Genomic DNA, 14,014 nt, shown 5'->3' on the forward strand with positions numbered 1-14,014 from the left:
CCCTACCTAACACATGTACATTTTTTGAACCAATTTAGTATTTTATTTTCTGTATTGTTAATAGATTAAATGTAAATCTAATTATCCAAATTCCTGGAATTTGAAGGTGTTTAGACCTGAGGCCTAGCATTTTGTCCAGTTCATTCCACATCTTAGACTATGTTTTTTATCAGGGCTTGACAGTAAACAGCTGTAGTAGTAGGGATCCAAACCACAGTTCACAGTGCTGAAGGTCGTGTTACAAACCTCCCTCTTGATTCCGTAAAATAAAGAACAGGGGGTAACTGTGGCCACTGGACCTCAAATACTGTTACCAAAAGGATTTTGTGTTTTAGTTTTCTTCATCTAGTTTTCATGTGTGCTTGTAAGGCGATACTTGATGGACTGATTGCAAACTTGACTCTGACATGCATCTGAGCATAAAATTATGTGGAAGCTAACACAACTTTGTTCAAATTTCTTCCATTATATCGTCTGTGGCTAAGATTACAATTTAGACACTTCAGTCTCAGTACTAGTTGTAAAACAGTGAGGCAAATGCCAGAATTTTAGCCAGAGAGAAAAGCAGTGAGCTGATGTGATGGAGTTCAGGCAATTGTAATTTCAGGGACATTGTCCCTTGGTTTTGGTATTTTTCAACAATCGTACCATTTATGATTTTATTTTATTTTAGCCATGTCCTTTGGGGGCCCAAGATTTTCGAGAGAAACAGTGTGCAGACTTTGACAATATGCCTTTCCGTGGAAAATATTATAACTGGAAACCCTATACTGGAGGTAATGTATAACCTGGCAGAGCATTCATCACACTTAAGAGCTTTGCAAATACAAAAGAATATATAAATACAAACACACACACATTCATACACATACCAGTAAAAACAAGTGTTTGCAAATCAAAGCAGCACAGTACTTACTGTACTGTAAAGGTCTGATGTTTTAGTTCCCCTGTAATATTTTATATAGTAGTGCAAATGATCATAAATTTTATTTTAACAAATACAAAAGTCCTAGAAAGGGTATAATTCCAATCATATTTTTGAGTTTTTGAGACTTTCTTGGAGTATATGAACATTACATTATAATCATTTATAATCATTGAAAATTTGGAATTATCTGCCTAAAAACAAATTATAACAGTATATATCAACTCAAAATTAATTGACCAGGATAATCTGTGTTCTTTTTTGTCACAGGCCAAGGATCTTTGCATAGGTTATTATTATTCTTTTTTAGTTTGTGGGAACATTTTTGCTTTTAAATTTGGGTATACATCAAACACTAATTGTCCAGTAAGCACAAGAAGTTTTCTTATACTCCCAAGATACAAACCAAATTTTGTTAAAATTTTCTCTTGGAAAATTTGTACTATTACAAAACTTCTAATGTTTTTCTAAATCTTGAAAATTTTCCAACAAAGCACAATATTAAAAGAATTTTACAGTAACAACTGTATACCTACAACCAAAATTCTGTTATTAATGTTTTAATTTACTTTCTTTTACTACATGTCTAGTCATCTTTGTATCCATTCATTAATCCATCCTATTTTTCGGATGTATTTCAAATTAAATTGTAATCATTTATATAATTTCCTCTGAGTACTTAAGCATGTATTAAATTAACTACAGTTTAGTATTTATTTACTTTTTTCTTTTGAGGTAAGATTATATAAAATGAAATGCAGAAGTCTTAACTGTACTGGCCCTGAGTTTTGACAGATGTATACACCTATAAAACCCTACTGAGATATAGAACATTACCATTACTTCAACATTCTCATAGACCCCATAGTCCTTCCCAGGCAATAGCTGCCTCTACTTACTTCTAACAGGCAACCACTGCTCTGATTTTTTTTCTTACCATAGATTAGTTTTGCCTGTTGCAGAACTTCATATAAATGAAATCATGTTGTTACTCTTCTTTGCAAGGCTTCTTTAAAGCCTAATGTTTTTGAGATCCATGCACATTACTGCATGTATAAATAGTCCATTCGTTTTTATTGCTGAGCAATATTCCATTTGTAATAACCAATTTGTTTTTCTCTTCTGCTCTTGATGGACTCCTGGGTTGTTTCTGCTTTTCAGCATTATAAATAAGCTGCTATGAACAAGTCTTTTTGTGGGCATATGTTTTCATTTCTCTTGGGTAAATACTTAGGGGTAGAATTACTAAGCAATAGGGTAGGTGTGAGTTTAGTTTTAAAAGAAGCTACCAGATGTTTTTCCAAAGTACCACATCACACTCCTGACCAACAATGTGTGAGAGTTCTCTTTGTTCTTCATCCTTGCCAACATTTGGTGTTTTCAATCTTCTTCTGGTGGGTGTATAATGGTTTCTCAGTGCATTTTTAATTTGCATTTTCTGATAATTGATTATGTTGGACACATATTTGTTTAATTATGGACCATTTGTATATCTTCTTTTGTTAAGCATCTGTTCAAATCCTTTGCCTGTCTTGTAATTGGTTATCTTTTTATTATCTGGTGGTGATCATTTATCAGATAAGTATTATGAGTTTTTTCTCACAGTGTGTGACTTTCCTGTTACTTTTTAAATGTTGTTTTGGATGAATGTAAGATTTTGATTTTGATGAATTCTAATTTTTTTAATTTTCCTCTTTAATAGTTATTGTGTTCTGTGTCTTCACTCAGAAATCTTTGCCTACCTCAAGAAAATGTTTCCTTCTGAAAGTCACATGGCTTTGGGTCTTTATATTAGATCTACAATCTAAAAGTCATCTTAGGGGATGGTGTGCATTTGTATGGAGACAGAGATACGGACTTTATTTTGTTTCATTGATCTATTTGTCAACTCTATGCTAGAATAATACTGACTTAATATTCTGTCTAGTCCTGGACACAGGTAGCATAAGTTCCTCCAATCTTGATCTTTTTTTCAAGAGTTCTTTGAGTACTCTAGGTTCTTTTCATTTCCAAATAAATTTTAGAACAATTGTTAATTTCTGCAGGAAAACATACTAGGCTTATAATTGTCATTGTATTGACTCTACAGATCAATTGAGAGAGAACTGATAAATTAACAATGTTGAGTTTTCCAACTTACGAGCATAGTATATATCTCTATGTTTTAATTTCTTTCAACTATATTTAGGGGTTTTAGGTGTAAAGTCTTATGCATCTTTTGTTAAATCTATTTCTGGGTAATTTGTATTTTTTGACACTCTTGTAAATAAAAGTTAAAAATTTTTTCATTTTTAACTGCTCTATTATATAATAATAAAATTAATTATTGTATGTTAACTTTGTGTTCTGTGATATTTCTAAATTGCCTTATTTGTTCCAATAATTATTTTTTAGATTGTTTAGGATTTTCTTGGTAAATAGTAATTTTATCTGGAAATAGAAACTATCTATTTCAGTCTTTATGCCCTTTATTTCATTTTTTGCCTTAATGCACTGACTTGGCTTTTCAGTAAAATTTGTGCATGTATTGATTCTGTTTATATGATGAATTAGTTGAAAGATTTTATGATGTCAAACCAACTTTTATTCCCACTTTAATCTCCATGTGATGATGATTTATTTTTAGATGTAATTAGTAATTTTTATGAAAATTGCTAATATTAAAATAAATTGTTAATATTGTATTAAGGCTGTTGCATCTATGCTCATAAGGAAGACTGATTTGCAAATTTTTTTCTTGTCATGTCTTTGACAGGTTTTGGTATCAGGGTTACTCTGTCTTCCAGATATAAAATCCTTTTTATTTTGAAAGAGTTTGTAGGATTGGTATTATTCCTTCCTTAGAATAGATTTCTCTAATAAAATTACCTAGGCTTGGTATTTTTGTGTGTGTGTAAAAAAAAAATTATTACAAATTTTTCAACTCCTTTAATGGATAAAGGATATTCAAAATTTTTATTCTTATGTCAGTTTTTGAATACATCTTCAAGAAATTTATTACATACATGTCCAATTTATTGAAAGAATATATTCTCTTATTATCCTGTTTAATATCTGTAGGATATTAATATCCACTAATATCTGTAGTGATGTATGGCCTTTTGCGATGTTGATGATATGTTCTTTCTCTTTTTTTTTTTTTTGATTAGTCTTGCTTGAGATTTTATCAATTTTACTAATTATCTCAAAGACTGATATTTGGCTTTAGTACTTTTCTCTATTACGGTCTTTTCTCTCTTCCATTAATTTTTGGTCTTATATCTATTATTTTCTTTCTTGTTTTGGGTTTATTTTGCTCTTCTATATTCCCAAAATTTTATGTTTTATGTCCTTCAGTTCAAAATATTTTATGACTTACATTGTGATTTCTTCTTTGACCCATGGCTATTTAGAACTGTTATTTTTATTTCCAAATATTTTATATTTTCTAAATTTTTTTGTCATTGATCTATAATTTAATTCTATTATGATCAAAGAATACTCTGAATTATTTAATTTTTTTAAGTAGTTGAAATTTGTTTCATTATACAGATTATTGTCCATGTTAGTGAATGTTCTGTGTATGCTTGAAAAGGATGTGTTTTCTGCAGTTGTTGAATACAGTGTTCTGTAGATGTCATGAGGGCAAGCTGGCTGATAGTGTTGTCCAAATCTTTTATATTCTTTCTGCTTTTCTCTGGCTCTAGTTTTTATCTATACTGAGACTAGTGTGTTAAAATCTCCAATTATTATACAGTTTTGCTTTTTTGTTTTTTATAGGTTTTTGCTTTGTGTACTTTGAATCATTTTTCTTAGGTACATATACATTTGGATGATTTTATCTTACTGTAGGAAGAGAAGCATCTGAAATAATTCACAGATTTAATAGTTAGCATCTACATAATTATGTGCATAGTGAATTAACCCTAAATTCATAGCAAGTTTTAACTGAAAGTAATTGGTAATATGATTTTCCATTTAAAGAATTATCTTACATCCCTTCTTGGAATAATAGCAATACATCTTCTGAAAACTAATTGTAGCAGAGGAAGCCGAACACATGCTCAGCAGTAAAAAAAGAAGAAATTTATTATTATCATTACATAGTATAGTGGGCTAAAGAATATAACCACAGCATTTATATGTCCTGCCTATCAAATTCCACCTTACATAATTAATACAATGTTAAAATTGAGGAAACAAAAGACTCATATTCTCTTTTTAAAGCCTGAAACATAAAAATCTACTAAATTCCAAAGCATGACAAATGAAAAAAGAACTGCCTTAGGTAGTAATGAAAAAAATCTCAGTAGGATCCAAGAAAATTTAGAGCAGTTTTATTCATGAGAATCTTACAAAAATAAATATAAATACCTTGATTATCAATTCAGGAAGAAATTATTTTATTTATTATTTTTTATTGCTGTGTTCAGTATAGCAAAGTATCATTAACCTAAGCCTAATAATATTATAAGTCATATATAAGTTCTATACCCTCTAGACATTGAAAATAGAAGAAAACATGAACATAGGCCAGAGGTTGTAAACTGGAGTTCAGAAACCAGTGTTTACTTACATACATGTTTAAGCATCCACTGTATTTTTGGAAATTTTGAATGAGTTGCCAAGAAGAATTTATATTTTAAAAGTCCCGATTTTTATTTTCTCTTGACAAAATAGAGCATCTGACAATATTAGGCCATCTTCTGGTATAAAATAATAAACTGTAACAGTGATCTCCTTTAATGGAATGTTCTCTCTCTAATTTATCACTGTCTCCACTACTCAGCTGGCTTCTCTCTTTTATTCCGCATACCTTCACCACAGAAACCTGGTTTCTACCTTCACCGAGAGCTAGGCATGTCATTTCATCTTGTTGCTTCATTTTCTTTATCTGAAGAACAGTTGACCCTTGAACAATGAAAGGGTTAGCGCAGTTGGCCCTCCATGCAGTCTAAAATCTATGTATAACTTTGACTTCTCCAAAGTCAACTACTAATAGCCTACTGTTGACCGGAATCCTTACTGATGACATATACAGTTGATTAACACATATTTTGTTATTTGTATTATGTACTGTATTTTTACAATGAAGTAAGCTGAAAGAAGAAAATATTAAGGAAATCATAAGGAAGAGAAAATACACTTACAGTACTGTACTGTATCCATTTAAAAAAAACTATGTATAAGTGCGCCAGTGCATTTCAAGGGTCAACTGTAGTCTTTTTTATTTTGAAGAGAAATTTTATCAGCATAATTAGAAAAAGACCAAAGTGTCTTAAACTTCATGAAATGAAGGTTTAACAGAAAATATTTTTAAGTCAGATTTCAATCAATAATTATGTATTTATACATAGCTTTTTCTTGTACTGTTTTAAATAAAATAAATCCCTATTTATTGCTCAATTTCCACTACACTACAAGGTTATGATATGTACTCAGGTTGTTACTTTAAATTGCTACTATTTGTGTCTGTTTTTCCCATCAATCTTAGTACAAATTTTAAGAAAATGAAAATGCTTAAGTTATTACATGTATTTATTCACAAAAATGAAGTTAGATACTATTTTAATTATTCAATTTTATGTGTAATATTTATCTTTGATTTATTAATCTCATTAAGAATATTCTAACTTAATGCTATAGTTAATTTTATCTTTGCTAATCTAATTAGAATTTATTTCTATGCTAAAGCTAGATTCATGGAATATGGTATGTTTAAAGCAAGTACACATTTAGTTTTATTTTACAACTACCATATGCCTGCTTGAAGGAGCAGAGTTTTTGTATCAGCGTCAGGAACAGGTGACAATGCTGCAGAAATTCTTATTTGTTATACAAAGTTATTGTTTTAAGCCTCCTTAAATTTTATGTCCTGAGTTTTTTTAAATAGTTATTTCATCCATTTTTTTTTCAATATTTCAGTACCGTCACTGTGTTCTATTTGATCTAAATTAAATTATAAATGTGTATTAGAAATACCAGAAAATTTAAAACCTCAAAACTGCTCCACAGGTCCTCTGTAAAGTTGCACAAACAGTGAATATAAAAATGAAATTTAGCAAAGGAGGAAAGAAACCCCATCTAGGTATACAGTCAAGGAATGATGTCTATATGAATTGTAAATTTGCTGTGGGTAATATTGAATCACTGTTCCTTAGGAGAACCACTCCATTTATTTCTCTTCTACTGTATTTGTCCAGGTGGGGTAAAACTTTGTGCATTAAATTGCCTGGCTGAAGGTTTCAATTTCTACACTGAACGTGCTCCTGCAGTGATTGATGGAACTCAGTGCAATGCGGATTCACTGGACATCTGTATCAATGGAGAATGCAAGGTTGCTCAGATTATGAATTTCACTCCTTTCTGTTGAGTTTTTGGACACTTTTGCCTTTTTTCTCAGGTAGTAGCTCCTAATTAATGCTGTGCTCAGTTTTAATAAAGAGAGCTACATTTTAAAGAAATTCCATTTCCAATAAGGGCGATTACATATAGTTAAAGGTAGAATGACCAGTTCATAGTCACAGTATGCAAATGTGATTTATTCTGGGGTTCTAGTTATGTCTATAATGATTGTTAGAATGAGGAAAATATTTTGGACTCTGATTTCCATTTCTCTTCTGTTTACAAACAAGATGATAGAGACGGAATGAGGATTTAGCTCTTATTCATGTGGCTATCATATGTTTTCATTGGAAGATTATTTATTTCATAGCATAATTTTTCCTCAAAGTGTGAGACAGTTATACTCCTACTTTGTCTCCTTTTGAAGCATTTACAATGGTTTTCATTACAAAGTTAGTCTTTACAATATTAAACCATTTACTTTAGAGAATTAGCCAGACTAGTTGGGAGTTGTAGGAGCAAATCCACACTGTTTTTCTAGAACCTATGTGTGAATCTTACCACAAGAAATGCCACAAAACCACTGTTCCTCATAACTTTTTTCCATGTTTGTTTTTATTTTACTTTAAAGAGAAGAGCAAAAGTAAGTCCCAGTAACTGAGAAAGAAGAGATAAAACACTATTTAACTTAATCATATAATTTCTTACAAAAATTCCTGCCTTTCTGGCTTCTTGTCTCCAAATGTGTCTGATGGTGTGTGTGTGTGTGTGTGTGTGTGTGTGTGTGTGTGTGTGTGTGTGTGTGTGTGGTTTCCTTATTTACTTGAAGAAAAAGTTATTTCTGTGACAGTATAAAAACTTTTCTTTACCAATAACAAAGACCCAGGTGCAGATTTTATTCAGAGATTATATGCCTGGTATCAATAGCTAAAAGTCAACCATATAAACCCAAATATGTACTAAAAATATATAAAAATCCACATTTCTATAATCAAATGCAAAATTGAAAGGTAGAACTTCAGCTTCTAAAATTGCATGCTTATATCTCCTTTGTGTTTATGGCAGTTTTATTCAGCTAGTGGAAACAGGCATTCATTTTTAAAGATTTACCTAGGCATGAATTCTACAACTAATCTGTGCTACTACAATTCGATATCCAAATGAGCCACTGGTTTAAGAAAGGCAAACCATAATGCCCAGTCAAGACTCTCATGCTTATAACCTTGTATTGGACCATATGCCATTTTTCTTAGTTCTTGCCTTTCTTGTCTGAGTATATGATTAAGAATCTATTGCTAAGAAATCATAATATTTTAAGAATTGGAGCATGATATTTATAGTTGAAGAAACATAGATTAGAAATAGAAACACACATTCCTGGGGAATCAGGTTTTTTTACCTTAAAATTTTTTAAATGTGTCGAGAAAGGTTAGCTAGAACTTCCTGGAGAGTGAAGGTAAAAGTGGAAAGAGATAAATATTTCCTGTTTTGATTTCCTTTGCTGGAAAAACAAAGTAATATTTCTTTGGTTAGTTATGGTTTCAAGAATCCCTCTTTTTGACACACTGAATATTCTTCTCTGTTTGCAGCATGTAGGTTGTAATAATATTTTGGGATCCGATGCTAAGGAAGATAGATGTCGAGTCTGTGGAGGGGATGGAAGCACATGTGATGCGATTGAAGGGTTCTTCAACGATTCGTTTCCCAGAGGAGGTGAGTGTGTAGAGAGAAATCTTCTTCACACCTCTGGTGTACTTGGAATATCCAGAACACTTGATTCCCTCTTCCCACACCATATTTTTAAATTTCTTCATTTAGGCAACGTTTTTTCCCCACATTGCTTTCAGTCCTTTAAATATCAAATGTGGCTTCATGTAAGATGTTGAAGGAGATATTATTCCTTTCTATTTGACTTCATTTAGCCACGTTTTTTTTGGATGGGGATCCCCGTAGAGCAGTGATGGTGAAGGCCGTTTGTTGGGAAAAAGCATGAACTAATAGCTCACACGTTGATACTTCAAAGATGTCTTGAGATAATTTTTTAAAAAAGGAAAAATACTCTAGGTGTATTCATGAACCTAAAGGGAAGTTTATCCATATTTCAAAGTTTATAAGGTGCAAAGTCAGAGTGGAGAACAAGGGAAGTGTTATTGCTGCATGTTCCTAAACGCTCATGTCCAGATGGAGGCTGCAACGCTGCTTATTACTGGCTGTCTTCTGTGTTCCAGGCTACATGGAAGTGGTGCAGATACCAAGAGGCTCTGTTCATATTGAAATCAGAGAAGTTGCCATGTCAAAGAACTATATTGGTAAGTAACATGTTTTGCTAAGATTTTAAAAATTAACGAGGAAAAGCTGCACAGTATTGTGAAGGAAAGACATACTGCTTTGAGATAGAACACTTTCATGCTAAAATAAAAGAAGTTCCAAGTTTTATAGGACCACATGTAAGAGCTAAACAAAAAAATTAGCACTTTATAGATTATTCTCCATGGGTTACTTATTTCATATTTTAAAAATAAATTTTATTGAGGTATAATTTGCATATAATAAAATGCATCCTTTAGAAGTGTACAGTCAAGGAATATTGACAAGTATAAATATGTAAATTATAAATATATAGATGCCACAACCGAGACATAGAATGTTTCTATGATTCCAAAACATTGTCTCATTTGCCTTAGCCTCAGGGTAAACATTGATCTTTTTTCTGACATTACGTATTTTATTTTTATTTGTTTTGGTATTTCACATAAATGGTTTCATACAGTATATACTCTTACATTTGGCTTTTTTTTACTCCACATAGTGTTTTTGAGATTCATACATGTTGTTGAGTGTATCTGAAATTTATTCCTTTTTATTACCAAATAATATTCCATTCTGTGGATATACAATAATTTATTTATCCCTTCACTTGTTGATGGACATTTGAGTCATTTCCAGTCTGACTATTATTAATAAAGCTTCCTTGAACATTAGTAGACAGGCTTTGTGTGAACATATATTTTCATTTCTCCAGGGTAAAAGCTTAGGAGATAAAATGGCTGGGTCATATGATAAGTACATCTTTAACTTTATAAGAAATTACTGAACTGTTTTCCACAGTAGTCATATAATTTAAATTCCCACCCATAATGTAGAAGATTTCTAGTTGCTTCACATCCTTGTCAATACTTAATATTGTCAGTCTTTTTAATTTTACCTATATAGGTATCCTTTTTGTATAGTGCCTAAATAAATATTTTGCCTATTTAAAATTTTTTTTCTTTTCATCAAATTTTAAGAGTCCTTTATATAGTCCAGATACAAGTCTTTGTTCAAATATATGTTTTATGAATATTCATAATGGTTTCTCTGTTTTCATGAAATCTAATTTATTCATTTTTTATGGTTTGTGCTTTCTTATCCTATGAAAAATTTTGCCTACTCCAAGGTTGCCAATAATGTCTTCAGTGTTTCTTCAAGAAATTATAGTTTCAGCTTTTATATTTAGATGTATGGTACATGTTAGGTTTTTATGTAAGGTGTAAAGTAAGGGTTGAAGTTCAGGGGTATTTTTTCATCTGGATATTTAATTACTATAGCACCATTATTTTGAAAAGACTATCATTTCTCCCATTGAATTACCTTGACACTTTTATAGAGATCAGTCTAACATGGCTATATGGATCTACTTCTGTTCCCTCCTATTTATATATATGTTTATTCTTAAACCAAAATCATACTATATTGATTCATAGAGGTTTCCAGCAGATCATAGGATATACTAGAGGAAGCATGAGGTCCTCAAATATGTTCTTTCTCAAATATGTTTGTTTTTCTAGACCCTTTACACTTTTATATACATTTTAGAATCAACTCATAAATTTCTACAAAAAGAGATTATATGGAATCAATTTGGGGAGGATTGACATCTTAAAAATATTTTCTTCCAGTGCATGTAAAGATTTACATGTACATTAATTTAAATCTTTACATTGGTTCACCAATGTTTATTTTTCAGTGTGCAGGTCTTACACCAATTTTTTCTTAAGTCTGTCACTGAATATTTCATGCTTTTATTATGTTATTATAAGTAGTATTAATACTTTAATTTTATTTTTGAATTGTTTGTTGTTATTATGTAGCAACACAATTGATGCATTTCTCTACTGACCTCATGTCCTATAACTTGGTTATACTCATTTATTAGTTCTAATAGTTATAGATTTTCTTTTCAGCATAGATTATCACTTCATGCTTAAACAAGGGCAATTTTACTTCTACCTTTTTAATCTTTATGTTTTTTTACTTATTTTTTCCTACCTTATAATAGCAGTCAGGACCTTCAGTACACTGTTGAATAAAAGTGAGGAGACCAGGCATCCTTTCAATGTTATGATCTTAAGGGGAAAATGTTGAGGGTTTTTTTTTAACCATTAAATATGACATTAACTAGAAGATTTATGTAGATGCCCTTTATCATGTTGAGTAAGTTCCTTTCTATTCCTTTTTTCTGAGAGCTTTCTTCATGAATAGGTTTTTGAGGTTTTCTGAATCTACTGCATGATCCTGTGTTGCTTTTTTCTCCTTTTCCTTGTTAATATAGTAAATGTATTAATTGGTTTTCAAGTGCTAAATCAACCTGCATTCTTAGTATAAAAACCTCTTTGGTGTAATGTGTTATCTTTCTTCTATATTGTTGCTATTGACTTATTAGTATTCTGCTAAGAATATTTGCATCTATGTTCATAAGGTCTATTTATTTTCTTATAATGTCTTTGTTTGTTTTGATGTCAGGATTAACCTGGCCTCATAAACTGAGTTGTTTCTTTCTCTATTTTCTGAAAGAGTCTAAGTAAAATTACTTCTTAATGCTTGATAGAATTAAATTGTAAAGCATCTGGGATGCAGGCTTTTCTGTGGGAAATCTTTAATGAATAATTCAGTTTCTGTAATAGTAATAAAGTTATAGAATTTATTATAAATTTGTGTATAATATTCCCTTATTATCATTTTAATGTCTGTAGAATCTGTACCAATGGCTCTTCCTTCATTCTTCATACTGGTAATTTGTGTTTTTTCTTGATCATTCTAGGGAGGAATTATTAACTCTACTGATCTTTTCAAGGAACAAGCTATTCATTTAAATGATTTTTCTGTTATTTCTGTATTTTCCACTACATTAGTTCCCACTCTTCCCTTTATTGTTGGCTTTAATTCACTTTGTGTTTGTTATTTTTCTAGCTTCTCAAAATAGATACTTATATTATTGATTTAATTTTTTTCTACTCTAAAATAAGAATTTAGCACTATACATTTCCCTTCTAAGCACTACCTTAATTTCTCACATATTTTGATACATTGTATTTTCTTTATCACTGTTTAAAATATTTTCTTTCTTACATTACAACTCAAGGCCTAGAAGGTATTATTTAATTTGAAAATATTTGGAGGTTTCCAGATGTTTTTTGTTACTGATTTCTACTTAAATTCTGTTATGGGCAGAGAACATACTTTGTATGTTTTTAGTCCTTTTGTTGAAGTCTGTTTTATGGCACAAAATATAGTCTACCTTAGTGAATGTTCTGTGTGTACTTGAAAAGAATATATATTCTGGTTATTGGATTTGTAATTTATGAATGTCAATTTGATTAAATTGGTTGATAGTTTCATTGAAGCTTCTATATTCTTACTGAATTGCTGCATTTTTGTTTAAGTGATTACTGAACCATGTTAAAATCTCCAAATAGAATTGTAAATGTATTTCTCCCATTAGTTGGTAAGGTTTTGCTTCATTTATTTTTAAACTTTGTCATTAGGTGTATAGACATATAAGATTGTTATATCTTCTTGCTTTATTGGGCATTTTGTCATTACCAAATTGATCCAAAGTCCATTTTTTCTGATACTAAACAAGGCACTCAGACTTTTGCTTAGTGTTTGCATGGTAATAGTTTTTCTGTCCATCTATTTTTCAGATGTAGGTGTTTCTGAATTTAAAATATTTCTTGTAGACTTCATGCAGTTTGGTTCTTATTTCTTACTGTGTTTAATAATCTTTGCTTTTGTAACTGCACTCTCTAAATGAGAGGGTTGACAATATTTTCTGTAGAGGGGCAGGTAGTAAATATTTTCAACTTTACAGGACATGCAGTCTCTGTCTCAGCTGTTCAGTTCTGCTATTGTAGTGTAAAAGCTGGTATATGTAATACATTAATGAATGAGTGTGGCTGTATTCCAATAAAAGTTTATTTCTAAAACAGGTCGTGGGACATAGTTTTCCAGTCTTTGTCTGGATCATTTTAATTATCAACATCACTGGGTTTAAGTCTACTATTTTTCTTTGTGTTTTCCTATGTATATTTTTCCTTTCACATTAATCAAGCATTTTATAGTATTCCATTTTATCTCTGCTATGATTTATTAGGTATACTTCTTTGTTCTGTTTACTAGTGGTTGCTCTAGAGTTTACAAATGCATCTGTAACTTATCACAGTGCACCTTCAAATAATATTACACCATTTTGTGTTTAATGCAAGGCCCTTAAAAGTTTGCTTCCATTGTCTCCTTCCATCCTTTGTACTATTTTTTAAATACATTTTACTTCTCCACATGTTATAAACCCCACAATACACTGTTCTTATTTTTTATTTAAAGAGGTAATTCTCTTTTCTAAAGAATTAAGCAATAGGAAAAAGTTATTGTCTATTTGCCTACATATTTACAGTATCTGGCATACTTCTTTCTTTGTAGAGATCTGAGTATTCATCTATCCATATA

General features: G+C 30.7%; 1 protein-coding gene across 2 annotated transcripts in view; it reads left to right on the plus strand.

Moving 5' to 3' along the window:
- The window catches only part of ADAMTS6 (ADAM metallopeptidase with thrombospondin type 1 motif 6), a 324,257-nt gene that overhangs the window by 242,790 nt on the left and 67,453 nt on the right, over positions 1 to 14,014 (plus strand). For both annotated transcript variants that reach the window (XM_073235705.1, XM_073235710.1), the window contains exons 15-18: positions 674 to 776; positions 7,108 to 7,241; positions 8,839 to 8,962; positions 9,478 to 9,558. In XM_073235705.1, the coding sequence (XP_073091806.1) occupies positions 674 to 776; positions 7,108 to 7,241; positions 8,839 to 8,962; positions 9,478 to 9,558 (442 nt within the window). The remainder of the gene's footprint in view (positions 1 to 673; positions 777 to 7,107; positions 7,242 to 8,838; positions 8,963 to 9,477; positions 9,559 to 14,014) is intronic.

The sequence above is a fragment of the Manis javanica genome, chromosome 1, assembly GCF_040802235.1.
Source record: "Manis javanica isolate MJ-LG chromosome 1, MJ_LKY, whole genome shotgun sequence".
Classification (NCBI taxonomy): Eukaryota; Metazoa; Chordata; class Mammalia; order Pholidota; family Manidae; genus Manis; species Manis javanica.